The 22,956-nt window shown below is 32.6% G+C and overlaps 1 protein-coding gene across 4 annotated transcripts in view; it reads right to left on the reverse strand.

The window, feature by feature from the left end:
- The window catches only part of LOC126780474 (hypoxia-inducible factor 1-alpha-like), an 87,056-nt gene extending 67,164 nt beyond the window's left edge, over positions 1-19,892 (reverse strand). For all 4 annotated transcript variants that reach the window (XM_050504992.1, XM_050504991.1, XM_050504990.1 and 1 more), the window contains exon 1: positions 19,592-19,892. In XM_050504992.1, the coding sequence (XP_050360949.1) occupies positions 19,592-19,812 (221 nt within the window). In that variant the 5' untranslated portion in view covers positions 19,813-19,892. The remainder of the gene's footprint in view (positions 1-19,591) is intronic.
- Positions 19,893-22,956: the final 3,064 nt, after the last annotated feature.

Genomic DNA, 22,956 nt, shown 5'->3' on the forward strand with positions numbered 1-22,956 from the left:
TAATATATTCGTACTAATAATGGTTCGTATAAATCTTAGAAATATATATATATATATATTTCTAAGATTATTATATATATATATATATATATATATATATATATATATATATATATTTCTAAGATTTATACGAACAATTATATATATATATATATATATATATATATATATATATATATATATATATACCTATATATATATATATATATATGTGTGTATAAACGTAATACATACGGTTACCAATACGGTTCTGAATGTTGGGTGTTGAGCAAAAAAGATGAGAATTTCTTGTTGGTATTTGAGCGCAAAATACTAAGACGCATCTTAGGAGCTGTGGTAGAAAACAAGAGATGGCGTACGCGTTATAACCACGAGCTATACCAAGTGTACGATGAACCTAACGACATTAGGACCATAAAGTTCGGACGCCTGCAATGGGCGGGAATGGACGAGGCCGGAGTACTCAAATGCCTCCTGGAAGGCCGGCCGGACGATCGCAGAAGTAGAGGCAGCCCCAAACTCAGATCAGGTTAAACGGCATCGAACAGGACACCAAAGTCTTAGCAGTGACAAGTTGGAAAAGGAAAGCCACAAATAGATCGGACTGGAGTGTTACTGAACTAGGCTAAGGCCCACCCGTGGCTGTAACACCTCAGGTGATGATGATGATAAACGAAATACCACTGATTGAATTATCACGAGATCTCTGAAACTATACATCCGATTGACTTGAAATTGGGAAGTTACGTAGACGTTAACTTAGAACGTATTGACGCAAATCCTACCAGAAATAAGTTTTTCATTATTACACTCGTATTAAGTCCTGACATGCAGTTATTTATTATATCAATTTATAACATTAACTTTTATAAAACGATATATAGTGTTATAAATTATTTATATGACCGAATATTATATGTATGTTTATTTTTAAACACCATATGGCGTTGAATGATATATGTATCATGTTTGCATGACTATGTACTTTAACATCCAAATATGGTGTTAAGTGTCAAATTATTCAATAATGGCCGCCATATTGTAAATTATGTTGCTGATATTGATTATTCGAATACTAATATGTATATAACTGTAAATTTTCAATTCTTTACATTTGTAAACAAATTGGCTGAAATAGAACACTATGCAAGTATTAATTAAGTACGTTTAGTTTTTTTTGTGTTTACTTCATTACATATATTATACACTAGCCATTAGGCTATTCGAGTAATAAGTTATCACCATGGATGGTACTAAATGTAATCCACTCTTTATGTCATCAATATGCTGGTAATCAAGCATTCAAGATATTACATCCCTGTACACTAGCTCACTCTGCTATCAACTCGGAATACAAAAAAATCGAGAACCGATGTTACTAATGACTGGATTATCGTCTTTTATGTAGCTTAATTAATTTTAATAACTTTTGCGATAAGCACATATAAATTCAACATAAATAATACGCTTAATTATAATTCGTACGCTTAATGAAATTACATAACCTGCTTATAGATATTGCCGAATCATTAAATTTATTAATAGCGGATATTAAGTTTGCATATTTCAATAAATATTTGCAATTATTCCGTTGAATCGACTAATTCCTGAAGCGTTCAATGATATATGAATACAGAACTGGTATTCCATTATATTAAAAAAATATTTGAAATATAGATTAAGGTTTTATATATTTTAAAATATAATAAAATAAAAAATCATCAAAATGAAAATAAAAATAATATAACTTTGCACGAATGTATATAATCAATAGCTTTCAAGATAAATAGCGTTATCGAAGGTTATAATATTACATAAATACGAATCAAATTGAATTTACTCTAAGATTATCATTAGCAATAATTTCAGATACACAAAACAATCATTGCTATGAAAATCTTTGTTGACGAAACATGTTTTAGTATCTATATAATAATAACTTGGCATTGTTAAACAGGTCCTGTACCTACACTTGTCCAACCTTTTTGTTGGCAACCTCGTTGAAGTTATTGGGTCTCTGTCCAAGAATTAAAAGTAACGGACTGAGGTCTGAATACTGGAATATTGGACATGATGAATGAAAGCTTTTCAGTCGCATCGGATTTGCAGTCCCATAGATTATGAGAGTGCCCTTGTGTTAGCGCACACACTTGTGCAATATAATATGTCCTGTGCATGTGACTTGTTTTCTTTTAGAAGATTCGCCGTGGTTTGGATTCGATTATGGGGAACTTAAAAACGTTATAACGAATCGAAAGACATATTTTTAAAGGTATTTTTGGAGGATATGTATATAAGAAAATTTATTAATTCAACATTACATTCACCTACCCTTAATCAAATTATTTGGGGTCGAGACACCCTGTTTTTTTTTCATTTGATTCTATTCATAGGCATATCAACCAACAATTTATAATACACGAAAATATAACTGAACACTTTTCATATAAATATAATATGTTTCTCGCTTTAGGACGAATTACAATTTTTATTTTTATTTATTTTTATCTAGTTCTAATTTAGAAATATTAGATATTTATGTAATGGAAATTATTAGTTTATAAAGTGAGTCAAAATAAAAATGTATTTGTTCCGTTCTATTGAAAAAATCGGTACGTCCAATATTTGAATGTACAGAAATAGTTTGTATCAAACAAAACGGAAACCGCTAATATTAGCTCGCTGTTTTACAGTATTATTTGCCCTAAAACAATCGGCTTGATTGGACAGATGGAGCGTGAAATGGCATCCATATTTTATTTTTACTTGATTGAATCGTTTGGATTCGGTTTCAATATTTCCAAGAATGTTAATCAATTTTCCCTCTATAATGCATCATTTTGCTACTAGCAGACAGAGGTTGATTTAAGCAAAGCGAAAGTTATTTTTGAAATAGTTACATACTATGCTAGACACAAAATGTAAAGAAGATTACGAATAAATTTGGTTAGGACTTAAAACTTCACTACCTTTTATAATAATAATAATAATAATTTATTTATTTAAGTAACAAGACTCATATACAAAATTACAAAAAATAAAATAAACACTACTATCTACTACTTATATAATTTACTGGTCCAGCCGAAACTTTACAACAGCGGTTTATAAATATACAGTCTAGTCAGTTAGCTACCATGATTAGAATTTCGTTTGAGCTGGCCCGCACCCTGTGAACCAAGGATGATGATCAACAAGAAAATCCAAGTTTATTTCTTTACTTACTTACTAACTTTACTTACTTACTAAAGTACTCGTAAAAGTTGCTTTGGCTTATTTAATCTCTTTCTGTCATTATTGATTTGACATTCAAAAGAAGAAGACACAACATTTTTTTAATAATCACCCGCTTAACAATAATATAAGTAAGGTTGATAATCTATAATTCATCAAAACGTTAATCGAAAAAAAAAATAACATAATGACAGAAATGCGAGAAATTAGTATTTGTTGATTGAAAAAGCTTAGAAAAAAAAATTTAAATAACTCCAACCATGAAGGGTCAAAAGACGGTAATAATAAAACAATCTTTTGTAGAAAATTATATATTTATCGCGTTTATTCAATAAAAGAAAACTTTCTTTCATTAAACTTCAAATTGACGATGGCGATGGTAAATTTTATCAATAATATTCAAGTCTGAGTAGAGCAATTAAAAGCATCTCCGCTAATAATAATAATGTCAAGAGTGATAATCTCAAGAGTGATTAGCCAACTACGCAGGAGATATTATAGTACACAAGTGTGTGCGCAAACACAGGTGCACTCTTTATTCCCTAACTCTCATAATCCAATGGGACGGCGATCCGACACGATCGGAAAGAGTTCAGGCGCAGGAGCAACGGCTTTACGTGCTTTCCGAGGCACGGGAGTGTACACACTTCCAACTTCCAGGCTCCGGGCTGCTAGTGAGAATTTTCTGACAGAAAAACCCAAAAACATTTTTTATTGGCCCGACCTGGGTATTGAACCTAGGACCTCCCAGTCTGCGGCCTTTCTTCAAGCCACTAGACCAACGAGGCAATCGCCGCTATTATACGCATGTCCAAACATGACACATGTCAAGTTGCATATATAGTACAGCTGTCGATGTCAAGGTTCTTGTAATCGTGTTTCGTGTTTCCGATACAGGATACCCCGGTGGGGTTGTTTATTATAAATGAGGTTATTATGAACTCATCGTTTGTTCATGTGTTGCCGCTGTTAATTAAAAGTAAGACCTATGTAACAATAATATTGTTACATATAAAAAAATAAGATACATAGTAACTGCTAATAAAAGGATATTTAATCTACTAAAAATCCTTTCATAAACTACATTGATTTTTCGCTTAAAATTATAAACTTTTACCATAAAAAAGATGGTATTAGTTGTTCGTAAACTGGATTTTATTAAATCGATTCTTATTTGTCTGTATATTAGTTTCTTTTTGGTCTATTTAATAATTTTAAGCTTTTTTCCTATATTTGTTTGTTTGTATAATATGGAAAACTTTTTATATTCCCAATAATTTTGTATAGTCCCATATATATATATATATATATATATATATATATATATGTATTCCAAGTTTGCGTCTTGTCTTGCGTCACATTTTTTCTCACTAGTGTGAGATTTAAAAAGAGAAAATAACTATATTTAAAAGTTTTTTAATTTTGTCACCCTAAAACGTTTTCAGGACAATCTGCTTGGGATAACGAGGATTATTTTGTATTCTTCATTCCATTTCAATAAATCCGTTCTGATAAGTCAGTCAAAGTTCTCATAAGTCATAGTTCAGTTGTTCCGCGGTCTACAAAATAATATTTTCTTGAAAATTTAATTTAATTTATACCATTGTAAATAGTATAATTGAAAATAACTTTTTTTGGCAATACAATTTAAACCACGTGCTCATTAAGATTCAGGCTAAGCACAAAAAGACGTCACATTGTTCAAATAACATCTACATAATACGTAACAGTATAACTCAACCTATTTTAACGTAAAGGTGCGTTCACTATTAGATGCTAAACTATGTTTTTAAGAAGACTTGACATTGAATTGAATAACAGCCTTTCCATCTTAATCTTCTACTTTGTGTTTTTAATTTATTACAATATTGATCGATGATATACTTAAGGACATAGAGTATGCGACATTGTTGCCAGACAAATTCACACAAATTATAACTATTTTGTATTGAAAGATATGTCGCGTTATTTAGCAGAAATAACTATAGTTTAATAGCCTTACTAGGGACGTTAAGTCTGGACGTCGCAGACGGCGTGCGGGCGTATCAGAAATCAATTGCTTTGTGACTTCGAATATTTATCTGATTTTAACAAAATTATGTCGATTTCAGAAGCGTCAATAGCGTAATGGTTTACGGAGCTCTTAGCGATGTAAAAGCCGCAGGTTTGATTCTGACCGCTTTGGCTATAGAATTTAAAGCTAAAACTGATTCGGAATATAGATATTACTCTGAAGAATAAAAATAATCTGATCAATTGTATCTTATACGATTAAATTTATATATTACATTATAATTAATCTATGCTCTCAATTATCTATAATTATATTTTTATTTTGTCTTATTAAAAATATATATGCAAATATATACATATCATGTTATAATTATGTTAAAAGTCCCGCCACGCTTAAATTTCATCAAACGAAACCACCCCAACTAGCGAAACTAATTATTTAGTAGTTTGGTTCACAAACTCAAGGTCACATAGCGAGCTATAGAAAGGACTTAAAACTAACTTATCAAAAATGATAAGTTGAAGAAAAGTCACGGATAATACGGTTTTTAATTTTATTTATAAATAATAAATTTTCATTCAATTAATAATAACAACATAAAGGCATCATAAAAGAAATATCCGTTTCTTTTATTAATCATAAAACTTCATGAGGAAATCGTTAAATGTAAAATTTAAATTAAAAAAAAATTGTATTAAAAAAAAAAACCGGTTGTCTCATTACACTCTTTATTTAAATGTAAAATAATGTAATTCATTACCTGTTGTTGGTTAAATTAGGGACATGTCACAATAAACTCCGCTGCAAACTAATTACTAAGCACCGGTATAATTGTAACTACACCGAACTTGAAACCAAATAATTGGTTTAAATACTGCGAAGGCTTTACTAAACATACAAATAATCCACTTCATTTTTTGTCTGAAATACCACTGTGAGTGCTATATTGATTGACAATTAGTTCGCTGAAGCGAAATTCTGTTGTAATACTGATTGAAAACATTATTGACCGATGCTACTATTGGATATTTCTGTCAATATCACATTACTTGTATCGGTATTCCTTAATATTTAACATTTATTTTATGTTCCGTTCGAACTTCCACTATCGATTTTTTTAAACTGTTTTTTAAATTGTTAACGATCACAAATTCATTACTATAGGAATAGGTTGTAATTTCCATAAATCGTTCAAGTTTCATGAAGAAATTTATTTTCTAAAATTACTTTACCGCAACTTTTGAATAAACATATCTATAACGTAACTCTAACAATATACGTTCAGGTTACGTTATTTGCAAACAACGTTATTTCCACGTGAAATTTAAACTGCCACAAGAGAACTAAATTATCATCGGTTAACTAATCTAACTGCTACTATTTATTTATATAAAAAGAAAGATAAAATCTCGTTATCGAAGTTAAAAAACCGGTTACTTGACTTCGATAAGCAATAATTAACCCATATGATATATTAATAATCGAACATATAAAAAAAAACTGTATTTAAAATGTCAATAAAATTGAGAAAGAGATATGGGAAATGATTGAAAATAATAATGATTGCCGAAGTGGAGTGGATTTCTTTGTATCTGTCTTTGAGTCTGCCAACAATCATAAAGTCTCTAAAGTTTGAAAGTTTTTTCGAAGAATGATCGTGAAACTTACTTAGTACCTATGATTAAGATACAACTTATTTTTACAATGACGCATAAAAATATAACATAAATATTTCAGTTTAAATTTAATTTCATAACACAATTGTAATTGTTTGCCTGTAATTAGTAATTCTGCCACTAAATATCCATTCTTTAATGAGCGTATTTCGGTTTTAAGGATCAGTGAATATCAATATTAACAATACATTATTTTTTACAAGTTAAGCAAATAGTCGCCTCGTAGAACCCTTTTCTTAGAAGCGATTTGAAGAACTTTTCAAGCTTCGGTCCAATATAACTTACAGGCTCTGAAAAAATACTTGTTTATTTTTAAATAAATATTAATTATCTAAATTTATTCACTAAACAAAATAGAATGTCTATCTATACGTAAATTAAAAATGCACCCAAAATTTATATATTAAATTTATTTATTTTTTTAATTTTAAATTTAATTGTTGTAATAGTAGTTCACAATTTGCGCGTGATAAGTTTATGTTATTTTGTTATTTACTTTGAAAACTGAATCTATTAAATATAGAACAAAATGTTAACTTTTGTCAAACTTAAATGATGGTTTTATAATTTTGACTTTTCCGAAACATTTATTAATCGATTTTTTCTTACCTTCAGATGTTAGTATGTTTGCGTACTGGTTGTGTTGAGTAAATATTTCAACATAATTTTAAACCAGTTCCAGGCGGTTGCCTGGATGAGCTGAAATTTTGTTCACCCTTTTGTTTTAGGCAACAAAACAGTCTAATGTCCGGCCGCTGAGAGAATGTGTTCCTGTCGGGTCCGTGATTAAATAGACGATGTCTGCTTAAGCGCCGAAGTTTTAGTATTGGATAAATGATTCATTTTGCTCAAAAGTTTATCAATGATTATAATAAACATAAAAAAGTGAAAAAAAGTATTATCAGAAAAAAATTCGTGAATTATAGTTTGCTGGTCATTAAGTCAATATTTCAATGAGAAGCAAAAAAGATGAACAACCAAATAACGAATGCCTTTCACAATCTCTTCCTTAATCTACATAAAGAAACATCTAATATTACTTTAAATACAAATCACGAAAATCACAATAAGTAGCATTAATCAAAAAATTAGTAGTTTGGGGGCATTACAATATTAAATAAAAACTTAAAGATGATTAATAAATCATATTTTTTTCATAAATTATATATCTTTTTCCTAGCGCGATATTATTATGATAAAAAAATAATTAAATAACAGAAAATTGCATTTTGAATGAATGAATGAATCGTGAAGAATCATATCATACTTTTTAAAATACAAAATAACTATATAATCTTTAGTATTTCGTTCAAAAATTCCGAGTATTTGATTATTATTAGCAACTTTATCGGCATAATACATTAAAACAGCTTATCATTTTTTATAATCTAGTTCGTCTAGTGAAAAGATTTTTTTAAAAATCGAATTATGCATTTTTAGATTTCATGAAAATTTTCCAATACTCCATTAAACACCATGTCTTATTGCTTTCAATCCATTAGCGTGGTTCATTTTTCGGAATTTCAGCTGAACAGAGAAATGCTTCTAGCATTCATGCCCTCGATCTGTACGGTCACAATTTCTACTGTTTATTTTATTTATTTAATGAAAAGACGAGCGATTAAAAAAAATTACTTCAATAAAACTTTGCAATGTTCCCCATCAGGTGGCTGTTCTTTTATTCATTTAAAATGGCTGACGCAATGGTTATTTTTTAGCATTTACTGTAGGAAAGAGTAAATGTCAAAACGAGTTGTATAAGTACAGAATTTAATATGAATTATGAAGACATTTTAGTGGTTATTTATTTAAGAATCGAGTTCACAGGTACTTATAACGTAACCCATTTTCGGTTGATATCCATATATTTTATCAATTAGACTATCTAGGCCGTTAATAAAAAAAAAAAAACAAAAATTGATATTTAATAAAACATGGGGACTATTCGTATCAGCCTTTTGCCGTCCACTGCTGGACGAAAGCCTCCCTCATAGAACGCCAACCATCCCGATCTTGGGCAGTCCGCATCCATCATCTGCCACCTTTTTTAAATCGTCGGCCCATCTTGTCACAGGGCGTCCTACACTACGTTAGCCTAAGCGTGGTTTCCACTCTAACACGTGTCGGCTCCATCGGCCATCAATGCGCCTGAAGACATGACCAGCTCACTTCCACTTCAGCGAGCTAATTCTATGTGCGATGGCGGTGACTTTAGTTCTCTGGCGAATGTCCTCATTTCGGATTCTATTTGCCAGAGAAACCCCAAGCATAGCACGTTCCATTGCTCGCTGAGCGACCCTAAATTTGTGGACCAGTCCTACAGTAAGTGTCCACGTTTCGGCACCGTAAGTCATTACAGGTAGGACGCACTGATTGAAGATCCTGGTCTTAAGCGACTGTGGGATCGACGATTCAAAAATATGACGTAACCTCCCGAATGCCACCCAGCCCAAACGTATTCTTCTTTTAGCCTCCTTCTCAAAGTTGTGCCGGCCAAGTTGTATAGTTTGGCCCAGGTAGATATATTCCTGCACAACTTCAAGTGGAGAGCCATTTACGACCACTGGTCTCGGGGATACTTGACGGTTTGCCATAATTTTGGTCTTTTCAATGTTCATCCCGAGACCTACTTGTCTTGAAGAATTGCTCAGGCTGTTTAGCATCTCTTTTAAATCCTGCAGAGTCTCCGCCATGATGACAATGTCGTCGGCAAATCGCAGATGTGTAATGTGTTGGCCATTTATATTAATGCCGCGTCCGTTCCAATCGAGCGTCTTGAAGACGTCCTCCAATGCATTTGTAAAGAGTTTCGGTGAGATTACATCTCCCTGTCTTACCCCGCGATGCAATTGGATTGGTCTTGTGCTCTGATCTTGTACTTGAACGGTCATGGTTGCGGCTTCGTACAAACACTTCACCACCTGTACATACCAACAGTCATTTGGCATCTCTGCATGGATTCCAGAACAGCCCAGGTCTCGAAGGCTTTTTCGTAGTCCACAAACGCTAGGCATAGAGGCTGATTATATTCCTCGGTCTTCTGTATTATTGCCTTAGTGTGCGTATGTGGTCTACGGTACTGAAGCCTTTTCGAAACCCAGTCCGTTCCACAGGTTGGAAGTCATCGAATTTTCGGGCAAGACGATTCGTGATTACCCTCGAAAACAATTTGTAAACATGGCTTAAAAGTGAAATGGGGCGGTAGTTTTTCAGAAGAGCTTTATCGCCCTTCTTGAAAAACAGCACCACCACACTTCTGCTCCATGTCTTCGATTTTATACCATTGTGGAGGACGGAATTAAAGATGTTTGCCAGCTCTCTCAGAACTGGCGTGCCTCCAGCTTTGAGAAGCTCTGAGGTAATTCCGTCATCTCCTGGAGCCTTGTTGTTTCCAAGTTGCCCGAGAGCAATCCTAATCTCGCCCAAATCGATGTCGGGAAGATCGTCTGATAGGTGGCGTGTTAGTCTGGCTCGTGGGTCATCCGCACTGTGGGACTCAGGTGGAGGTACTCGTGATGAGTATAAATCGCCATAGTACTTTTCGACTTCACCTAGAATCTCTGGTTTTGAGGTGACGGCTGTGCCTTGTATGGTTCTGAGTTTTGTCAGGTGACAACAGGGGGTATGTGACTTTGCAAGAAGAACTTTGAGCCCCTATTGAGTGCTATAGCATCTTCAATATTCCGGGTATTCGCTCGTCTTGTGTCACGCCTTATTAGTTTTTTAACCTTACTGTTAAGTGCCTGACACTCAGATGGCGTCATGTTCTGCTGTTCTCGTCTCCTCGTCATCTCGTTCAGAGTTTCACCTGAGAGCTTCAACTTACGTCTTTTGTAGAAAGTAATTTTGGCCTACCTCGCGGATGACACGCACCAGACCATTGGTGGTGTCGTCAATGCCCTGCCTGGTTTCCAACATGGCAAATCGGTTCTGTAGTTCCAGCTGGAAGCTTTTGCAACCAGCTTTGACCTAAGGCAGAGTTGGTCTAAGAGTCTACTTCATTAACCGCGATCGTTCTATTTTAGTGTTAATATTCAGGGACTAATGTAAATTTTTAACTAATAACAATCTACGCGTACATGACATGTGACACGGTGTAAGTACGACTAATATGCACCTTAGATAATTGAAAATAAATTGTCATAAAATACAGCTCCCCATGAAAGGTAATTTAGCATTTGAAATTTTCTTACTAAAAGCTATGTATATAATTACATTGCAGTTAGTTAGCAAACATAGGTTTTTTATTGTGGAAAGAAAATATTATATCTTTGTTTTAACTAATTTCCCTTCAATGAATATATTCAGTATAACTTGGGGTGTCCATAACAAAATACTACTCGTTAGCAAAGGTATACGCTAATAAGGTTTATAATGTTATAACTATGGAGATATAATTAATCTATATATTAATATACTGTCCGATTCGATGCTTTCTCCCTTAAAAAAATGACAAAACGATAGCCTGACAAAAGACAATTTGACGCTATATTAAAGATTTTAAGAATGTATCGAACTTATAAAGTGAAAATGATTAAATTACAAGCTTGCTGCAGTTTAAAACAATGCTTTTATGACACTCGGAAATTTTTCCAGAGACTACGTTTTGAATAAGTTTGACAGTATCGCGTCGGAGTTTAATAAACGTTTTTTATTATTATTTATTTACACGCTTAAACTCTGACTGGAAAAATGTATTTGAACACACTCGTACACACCCTATTTTGAAAGGACATATCGCAATTGTCTTTTTTAGTATCGAACTACAAAGGGATATTGCTTTGTGCTTGGAAATTTTAACGTTATATATATCAACGCAGCCGTATAAATGGACGGCTTAATATCTGATACACATGAGTTTTCAAACAATTCGAGAACAAATATGAAAAGATTGAACAAAAAACATATTTCGACTGGATTTACACCGGGCGACGTGTAAAGGACATTCCTTAACTTGTCGCACACAATACAATTTTCATGCCTTTGTGTATTATTTTATACTTTTATGGGAACCGTTGAATTTCTTTTATGTAACATTTTTATTGAAATTTTACAATAATTGAACATTGATTAAGACATTTTTAATTTTTTTAACTTTAATTAAACAAATCGACGCGATCCTGACATTTAGAAAGCCGGTGAGTTCACCTGCTCTTATTACTTTCGTTTGAAGTACATTTAAATTGTAAATGTAAAATTTATTTAACCTCAATATAAGTATTATTTAAAATATTGGGATACTAGTTTTCGAGTGCGGCTCCGCTTGCCTGTGAGGTAGGCTAGGTGCCCTATGTTTTTATTTTATTTTTATAACAATAAAAAGCTTTTGGTGCTTATTATACATACATTGTCTTTTCACATAAACATCATCTCCTGTCGCATGTTACCCATACTTCAAACACACTTTATAGTTATTGGGTATTCCTGCCAAAAATTTCTTAGTAGCAGCCAGGATACTTCACTGAAATCTTTCCGGTTATGTCGGATTTGGCGTCCCATAGGATTATGAGAGCGACAGAATAGAGAGTGCACGTGTATTTACGCACATTCTTGTATTTTACTTCTTCTTTTATTCTGCTATAATATGTCTGCGCTGTTTGTTAAACCTGCCGAAATCGGTCAGGACAGTACATAACGTAAATTTAGTTCTTGAATCTTCTTTCTGGCACTTGTTCAGTAGTTACAGCTAATTTGCTATATCCTTTTCTAATTTGTGTTAATTAAAAATATCTATCTCATACAGCGTGTCAATCATATGTGTGTAGTATATGTATATAATGCGTTTGCAACGTAATCTTCCAGTACATTCCAATTCTATGTCGTCCCACGCTTGTTATTTTGCGCAGCGGAAAATTATGAAGGACTAAGAGGGGATTGGAAATAATTCTTTTATTATACAAGATCTCTATTTCTGTTGACAAGATGTTAAATTTAAATATATCATATTGTGATGTTTGATTAAAACATTCATATTTTATAATATAAAAAAAAATAAGTGAAACAAATTTCAATATGCAATTTTTGGCGTTATTACATCACATTTCTATATGTATTATGTTATAAATTTACTGAGTTGATAATTATGTCGGATGCACTAATCAAGTATTAGTATAAAGACATATTTCAAAGACATATATTGAGGTTGGTTTGGTAACATACCTTATATTATGTATAATTTCATGCTACAATAACAATAACCACAAATGACAACCATTATAGCCAAGTATCGCTGATTATATATCAGAAATACATGTTTATGTAAAGTTAAATTCTTATATCCCACTGCTAAGCAAACGCTCCTTTAGAATGATTAATGACAACATGCATGTGTCCGCATCCGCCGGTGGATGCGGACTCATGCATGTTGCCTTACGAACTTCTTCTACACTGCAACTAGTTTAGTTTCTATATTATTTTGTTGGGTTTCAACCAACGTGTGCACTGAGCCATCTCGGCTCTTCATGGTTATGTATCCGCATCAGCTATGTGTATAAAATATTAAATATATAAAGCGCGCAACATATCCGGCTTGTTAAAACTATATTGTTTGGGATTCTGTGATAATACCATTACAGATGCCACTGCTGTCGATTCAATTTCAATCAATTTACTTTTCACGTATCGTACTAAAATCTACATTTTCCAGTCAAACGTACACTTAACTTAATTAAAATGCCTCGGATGTGCGCAATACTAGGGCTGCCACAAAAGTTTTATTTCTATCCAAAAACTTCAGTTTGTTTCCTGTAAACAATAAGACTTATTTCATTTAAAATTCTTTCTTATATGATTTCTTCTCATAGACTTGTTCTGGGTAGGTATCACCCACTCATTAGCTTTATATTATTCTAATATGATATTGTAATCATAAAGAAATTATATATTATAATTATTAATATAAGAAGTCCAGTTAAGATCTCGATTCTCGGTTAATCGATAATTTGGTCAATCTTCGATATTTGTCGACATAAGCTTTGTGTGCAAGCCCTTCTGTGTAAATACCACCCACGGTTGGTAGCGCATTGGCTATGTAAGGGATGGTTAATATTTTTTAAAGCACAGATGTCGATAGACCGTGGTGACCATTTACTATCAGGTGGCATTTGCCCGTCCGCCTCCCTATTTTATAAAGAAAATGTGATAAATCAATTATTCATGATGATTATTATTGAATAAATTTGGTATGAAGCTTGAAGGAAGGACATATGCGATAACTATTTTATAATGATGATTCAGTAACGAAATGAAAAACACAAGAGAAAATTGGCATTTCTCTGAACTCAAGCACGCAATCTTATGTTAAGTACCACTTGTTTTATTCACTTAGCCATCTTGGTGTTTAGAAATAATTTAATATTCTTAGTAGTAGTATAAAAATATTATAAATTTCCTTGGAAAAAGAAAAGAAACCGGAATAGAAGTGAGAAAATGTATTAAGGAACGTAGACATTTCTTTGTGATAAAAATACATTCGTGTTAAATTAAATTGCAAATAACAAACAACTGTTGCTGTACGTATTTTAAAATAATTAAATTTTACAAAGCTTAAAAGTTTCATAGAATATTTTAAGTAAATTATATGATAAAATCGGACGATGTAACTATCGGAATTAAAAAATACTTTTTATAATACGGAAATTAAGTTAAGTACGCTATTATATATGTAACTTATTTACCTTTATTTATTACGATATCTTGTCTTTATTTTGAACCTTGGAAAGTTGAACAGCTGGATGGTCAGCTTTATCATCAAATCCTTAGGACTGAATGTAATGTATGGAACTCATCAAAAATCCTGAATGAGACGCGACATTACGGGCTTACTGTTGTACATTGAAGAGTTCCATTAAAGGGGTGGGCCCTATAATTCCATCATCAGAATAAATGAAAGATATGGAACTCGATAAAAGAAACCAATTTAGTCTTTTTATGAGGAGGTTACTGGTGCCCATTGAAGATATCCACTTTCTATCTTCTAGCTAACTTCACAATCGAAAGCCTGGTGCTATTATCAGACGAGCTCGATGGTGTCAAACTATTGTATTGTCATCCTACTCATTTATACAATTACATTGTTTCAAATCAATAATTCAGTAACTCTAAATATGTTAAAAGCGTTTTATAATTGGATATATTTAGTATCTTGTATCTAATATAAAATAAAAAGATATTTTAGTATTTGGATGCTTTTAATTGTTGGAATTAAAATATTTCTCAAGGATAGTTCTGGACAATTTACGTTATTAGGCGATGCAACGCGAACGCAATCACCGCTCATTAGCGTAGGTACTAATTTTTTAAATGACGCCCGCAACCATTTTATACGCAATATCGCAAATTATTTCCTACAGTTCTAACTGACTCAAATCTAAGTAATATTATCATAAATTTTAAAGGATTAATTCGTTAAAATCAGAACCTAATTAGAGAAAATTCTTCTGTATTTACTTTCTTAATTACTCATAAGCTAATTTTACTTCAAATCGTGGTGATCATTAATTTGAAGTAAATTTCGCTGCTATTACTATGAATATGATGAAATATATGATAGGTACATATGTAATTAAGAAACGGGTAATATGTCGTATGCCTTTTACAGGAGCAGCGAGTGGAAGTAGACAAAGAATCCCTCCCTCCCTCATTTTTCAAGAAAAAGAACGAGAGATGAGGGAGGGAGGGATTGCCAGATGCCATGTGCCAGAAAGAAGTGACTGACAATACAGAGAGCCAAATAGAGCCAAAATAGAGCCAGCGATGATAATAGACGTGTAAATTTAAATTTATTTATTTAAAAGAAAATACAACTTTATAAATAAAACTATATAAATTATTTTTATTGTATTTATAATTCAGTATTTCAATCTAATGTAATCGATGTATTTTAAGAAACACTTTTAATATCTGTGCAATTCTTTACCATCTAATTCTCTACCTGCTTCAAGAAGAAAGTTGCACATTTATCAAACGAAGACTCAACGCCAGCGCCGCGCCTTTTATGGTTTTATGAGAATTATAATTGCGCGTTGGTCTGTCCGCTTACTCGTAATAATAAATTACTCTTAACGGTATCAATTCTCCCGAAAGGATATAATTTAAGTACAATGTACTTGCACAGTTTTGAAGATCAAGAAATTGGAGCCATTTGCGTATTTTGTTTCTTTTTTTTTTAATTTAATATATTATAATAATGACTGTAGATATTTTAATTTAAACTAATATCATTATTATTTTCAAACAAAAGACCATTTCTAAAAGAATCCAGCAAAATATTGGAATCAAGATACATAAGACGAAAGAAAGAAGAGACGAAACCCTTCATCAATAATTGTTCCCTATTGTCAAATGACAAATCTTGTGCTGACCTCAAACAATGGATAAAAGGGCATGCGAATTATAATAATATTACGGCTCACATCAGATACTTTGTATATACGTACTTTTCAATAACGTGTAAGAGTTAGTCTCTTATTCAAAAGAAATAATAATTCTAAAACATTTATTCATTATCTTCCGATTCAGCAAAGATTAATAACAATATGTATATATAATTATACATAAAAGGGAATGTACTGAATCACATTTGTATTTTTGTCCTAATGATGCGTAATAAGGATGAATTTTGTAAAAATTTGTTTTATACGAAGCGCTGCTGTCTCTCCAGTCATTAGCTATATACAAGCGACCCTTTCAATTGGCAATCTTTTTAATACGCCAAGACGACAAATGTCGTCAAGTACTTTTTCGGGATTCGAACTGGAAACACACAACTATATTTTTTTACGTAAAACGGACAATAGCGTTACAGGTAATGCTATTTTAATACACGAAGACTGAATAGATACTTGAACGAGCCCTCCGGCCGCGATAAGCCCCATTTTTACAACGGGGTACATCCCAGTGTATAAATAAATATTGTTCGTCATAATTATGATTCTTGTTTATTATTTCAAATAGGCAAGCATATTGGCAAATAGACCACCACTGCCCAGTCATTCGAAATTCGAATCGGAACACAACAATACTATCTATTAGGTATTATACCTGTACCTTTTAGCGGCGGTTACTTTTTATCTGAAAACATATGGTTTCATACCCAATATAGTTTACATTTTGCACATAAAGTAAGTAACATGTGTCCAAATCCCGAATTATCATCGCCTGTGCCAATCGAATAACAAATTATTCAACCAGTCCCGCGATAAATATATTTTATAGGCTACCTACTTGATACGAACAAGAACTAGATCGATACGAACTGACCTTATCAAAAATGCATATCTTTTAGGTCGAGCACCAAGCAGTGGATGTCATTTACATCCCGGGATATAATATTGACAAGAAAGTGAAATTCACGTTAGTCACGTCAATAGTTTAAATTTATAGCGGGTGATACTGCAAACCGACGGTAGCTGCATTATCTAATCGTATTAAATACTAAAACCTCCTTTTAACGTGTTGCATGTTCTGGTATAAGTTTTTATATTATAAGGCATTTTATATAAAATGCATAAAATATTCATTATATATATAAAACAATAGAAATTTCGAATCGAATAATTAACAAATAACGCTCAGTCAACAACTCTACCATCCGTACGTAAAACGAGTCGTTACTTGTATGTAGAAAGTTAAGTTAATTAAATCCTTACTTACCTTTAATGTGTAAGTTAATTTGTTCGTTTAATTGTTTGTTAGTTACGCATTAAGTCTTAATTACTCAATCAATCATATGAAATTACATACACATTTTGCATGCAAACGGATATATGGTGCAAAACACTTCTTTTATAAACTACTCTAGATATAAATGAAGCAGCTTATCAACATTGAATCTTATTAGAAAATGATTTTAATATGTGTAAGTCAGTTTCGAAGCCGACAATTAAGATAGAAGCTTGTTGCAGCGATCCCCACATCAATAAGCTGTCATACAATAAGCGATAACAAGGAAATAATTATCACTCAATAGTTATCTCTGAACTAAGGGAATAGTTAAATGGTTCACGTGATATCTCATCAGGTGCAGGTATAATAATTGATCTATATGGTATATGCCTTTCTGTATATTATTACTATTAATCGATATATTTAAAATTAAACAAAATGTTTACGTATTTTTTAAATAATATATATTTTTTTTATTTTAAGAATAAGAATCATATATGCTAGCATTACATCAGCAGTGCTACAAAGCTGCCAAGTAATTAGTCTATATCAATTTTGTTGCGTATCCTTATGTTTGTGTGCAAATAACGTATATACAAGCATATATACAGTAATTATGCATGGAATGCATAGTACTTATGCACACTTTACTTGGAGCTGGAGCTAGAGCACTTGACTTAATGGCAGATTGGTCTAATTTTTATCAAAATCCAGTTCTGATCATGATGAATTAATGGAACTCCTCCAACATTATAGGCCAATTCAATCAAGCATTTGCAAGGAGTATCATTCTGGTAAAATTTAAATAACGAAGAAAACTACAGATGGCCACCGGAAATACTCAATAATAAATATTTCACAGGTGGCACCGAGTAATCATTATTTTTTTAGTTGGTGGTAGGGTTTTGTGCAAGCCTTGGTGGTAGGGTTTTGGAGTATCTGATGTGTGGGTGATACGTGTCAGGCTATCGCTAAATAGCAATTGTGTTCCGGTTTGAAGGGTTAGTGTGCCAGTATAAATAGGCACAAGGGAGTGACATCTTAGTTCCCATGGTTGGTGGCGCGAAATTCATACGCATTTTTTGGGTAAGCACTGCTAAATTTTCATGTGATTAATTCGAATGTATTATTCATCTTATGTCCGATTGCGAAAGAAAGCTTTGTAAATATATCTGTGACAGATAAAATTCTGTTATATGTATCCAGTAACTTGGAACAAATAAACGAATGTACAGAATAAACAATAATTTTTAAAAATTCCTGCTTATTCCTGTTGCCAATAACGAAGTTTACTATTGATCAAATTAACGATTGATCGAGATTTTGATTTGACTATTTATATTAATAATTAAATTGTATTATTTCTGAATCATCGCACAATAAGATTAAAATAATGTTAAACATATTATTTTTTCTGTGACATGATAAAAAAAAAAAACTAAGCCTCATAAGATTCGCCCTTCGTCTCCTCTAGGTGAAATAGACATTGAATCTCTTATCGATAATTTGATAAATAATATTTGTCATTGGATGCATTTATTACTTATTATCTAAGACACGCTAAGCATATTGCTGTCAGTTCTCCGCAAACAACTCAAGTAATTTACAAGACGAATCTAAATTAAAATCTAGAACTATACGACCATCATTAAATAAAACGTCTTCATATAGACGTAATTAAAAACAGCACGTAATATAGTAATCGTGGATTGTTATCATAAAAATATAAATTGTTTTATAAAAATTGTAAAATATTGAATTAGTATTAGCAATTACCTTGCGAATAATATAATATCGAGCATTCCGCCACTTTAAAGTGCGAGCTATTAATAATCTAATCATAACAACATAATAAAAACAATAACCTAGTGTTACAATGTATGAAACGACCGATAAATTAGACAGCTCACATGTGTCGATCATGTCACGCCAATAATATTAATTGATACCACTCTAGGCAAGCAATTGTTACGTAACTATAATAATAAAAAATAATACGTACACTTTCGGGGCTGGATTGTACTCGCATAATTGCTGCGTCCCTTGTTGAGCGGGGGAAAGTAAAACGGTCAGCGTTGGGGAAGGACATTGGAACGGCTGCGCTTGCGCTGCTAGGCATTGCGCAGCCGCAGGCTGGCTTTCCTTGTCTTGGTAGTACGGGAAGGGAAAAGTGTCGAACGCGCGATTGGGGTAGTCGGGTCCGAGAAAAGACCACTCAGCCATGTTCGATATCTCGTGGTTGAAAGCGGACTAACATGTAGCATTGCACGCGTGCATCACCGGTCACATCGCGCGCGCACTGACTGCGTCCCGCCCGCACCTCCGCACACAGAAGCGATATAAACAACTGCAAATCCTTTATCTGCCTGCCTCGCGATTGCACTGCGGCGGTTAAAGACTGATAAAGCCCACTGCCAGTCTTTATCGCTCTTCTCTCTGAGTTCAATCTCAAAACTATCTCTATCTATCAAATCTTCTATGTAAATTAATTAAATCTTATAATTCACCTGATTAACTTACAAAAATTTCTGTTTTAAGCTTCTAGTACATTTTAAATAGCTTTCATGGTCTTGACAACTTGTGCCATGAACACATTGAAGATTTATTTTTTGAAATCAGATTGAGAAATTGTCAACATCTATAAAAATAATTTATTTATATATAAGATTATTTGAGAATATACATTTGGAAAATTACAGGAAAACAACATAAAATGGTCACTGATAACCTCATAGATGGATGCACTGACCCCATGTCAAGCGATCAAGCTAAATATTGTCACACAGCAAGAGTGCAAGGTGACCGTACCTTGGATTTATTAGGGTCAATAAACTAATAATTTCTGCAGTATACGGTAACAACACAGTTGCATCGAAATACTCGTTGTTTGTCTTGATTTCTGCAATCAACAAATTAGATTTCATTTGGCACACGTTGTTCAATCGCAACAAAATTACATCATTAATTTATTATTGTTGGAAATGTATTAGTACTCTATTATATTGTGAACTTCTATTGAGCTATAATCTAAATTGTTATTATGTATGAAACATATTTTATTGTCTTTTAATGGTATTATGTGTTTTATTACAAATTAGTGTAGATTTGTAAGAGCCAATGTTGCTCAGTGATCAGAAGAAGTGAATCATAACTGTAGATTTCACGTTCAAACCAGAACAGCACTCAATTTACATTTGCTTAATATGCATATAATAATTCATCCCGTGATCTGCGATAAAGGTAAATCTTGTGAGGAAACCTGCATGTGATAGCTTAAAGTCTGCCATATGTATATCCACCAACCAAAGCTATTTCTTAAAACTAAAGAAAGCCTTTGCTCAACAGTGGAGCAGTGACGGGCTGTAACTTATTAGAAATGTAGTATTATATAAAACAATTGCAATTTAACATCCTGGGCTACGTGAAGATGAAGCTTGCATAGTACTAGGAGTAATTTCGAATAATTTGATGTATATTGACAGCTTAGAATCTACCAATGACCTGCTTATGATGTACAAAGACTACATATCAAGAGCTCATTCTACATATTGAAATTATTTTACTGCAAGTGTGCCAGGTGACCTGACCTTTAATTTATTAAAGTCAATACCAATAACATCGGTACTCCATTTTCACTGCTCAGATTGTCTCAAAATATTTTGTTTTAATAGAATTTAAGTTTTATTTTACAATAAGACTTAGACTAAGTACTTTAGACAGTCTAGACTTACTAAAGTACCAAAACAAAGCATATCAAGGCATATCTAGCATTTTTAGTGTTTTTTTTTATATATTTGATATTCTTTATTGAATGGCTATTTTGTCTGTCTGTTCGGTAAAATAGATTTTATATAGCTTTCCAATTTCTTGAAAATATCGATTATGTAACTTTTTTAACCGACGCATCTATTATGTATCTTTAAAATTTTATTTGTGCTAATACCTTACTTACTTTTTTACTGGTGGTAGGGCTTTGTGCAAGCTCGTCTGGGTAGGTACCACCCACTCATCAGATATTCTACCGCAAAACAGCAATACTTGATATTGTTGTGTTCCGGTTTGAAGGGTGAGTGAGCCAGTGTAATTACAGGCACAAGGGACATAAAATCTTAGTTCCCAAGGTTGGTGGCGCATTGGCTAAAAGCGAAAAAAAAAAAAAAAAAAAAAAAAAAAAAAAAAAAAAAAAAAAAAAAAAACCTGATCTAGTTCAGCTGTTACAACATAAAACTGTCTAAAAGTAGACTATTATTGTCTAGGGCATCTAGCGGAAGTTTGATAACTTGGAGCAGATAAAATCTACCCAAAAGAATTGCAATTTTTCTATGGATGATTCACGAGAGATTGGTCGATGCGGACACCAATATTGCATTTCTATTATAACAACTATGAGCACGCCTTGAGGATATTTTACTGCAAGTGTGCCAGGTGACCTGACCTTTAATTTATTAAAGTCAATACCAATAACATCGGTACTCCATTTTCACTGCTCAGATTGTCTCAAAATATTTTGTTTTAATAGAATTTAAGTTTTATTTTACAATAAGACTTAGACTAAGTACTTTAGACAGTCTAGACTTACTAAAGTACCAAAACAAAGCATATCAAGGCATATCTAGCATTTTTAGTGTTTTTTTTTATATATTTGATATTCTTTATTGAATGGCTATTTTGTCTGTCTGTTTGGGTAGATAAAATCTACCCAAAAGAATTGCAATTTTTCTATGGATGATTCACGAGAGATTGGTCGATGCGGACACCAATATTGCATTTCTATTATAACAACTATGAGCACGCCTTGAGGATAAGATCGAACCGTATGTCGTGACAGCGGACGTCATGCAGCCATGCTTCCTCTTCGCCACAGCTCTCTATTCCCCTGTGAGTGGCACGTATACTTTATGTTCTTATGTATATTCGTTGTTATATTTTATTATTAAAATAATCAGAAAGATATAATTTATTTTATTAACAAAACACAAGCGATTACACATTTTTTCTAAATATATTATTGTTGTGTTATGGTTTGAAGAGTGATTTTCTGAAAAGATCAGTTTTCTTTCTAAGAACCCCTGACCTTCTATATACCTATCTTTTTCGCAACAAATTTATTTTGTTATCAATTATCCTTGATTTTTTATATTCGATTGTCGGCCAATCAAATTTTAAGTTGAAGAGAAAAAACAGTGCATGTGTGATTGTTTGCACTCTTGTTTATTATTTAACATCATGCGTAGGTAGCTATTCACCCTCAATAAGCGGAACGCCGTTGCTGAAATTCGGTCAGTAGTTCAGCCGATAATCGATACAATGGTACATATTTTAAGAATCTCATTTTGTTTTAATAAAACTGAACTTTGTCGTTTCGCA

Source organism: Nymphalis io, chromosome Z (assembly GCF_905147045.1).
Source record: "Nymphalis io chromosome Z, ilAglIoxx1.1, whole genome shotgun sequence".
NCBI classification, from domain to species: Eukaryota; Metazoa; Arthropoda; class Insecta; order Lepidoptera; family Nymphalidae; genus Nymphalis; species Nymphalis io.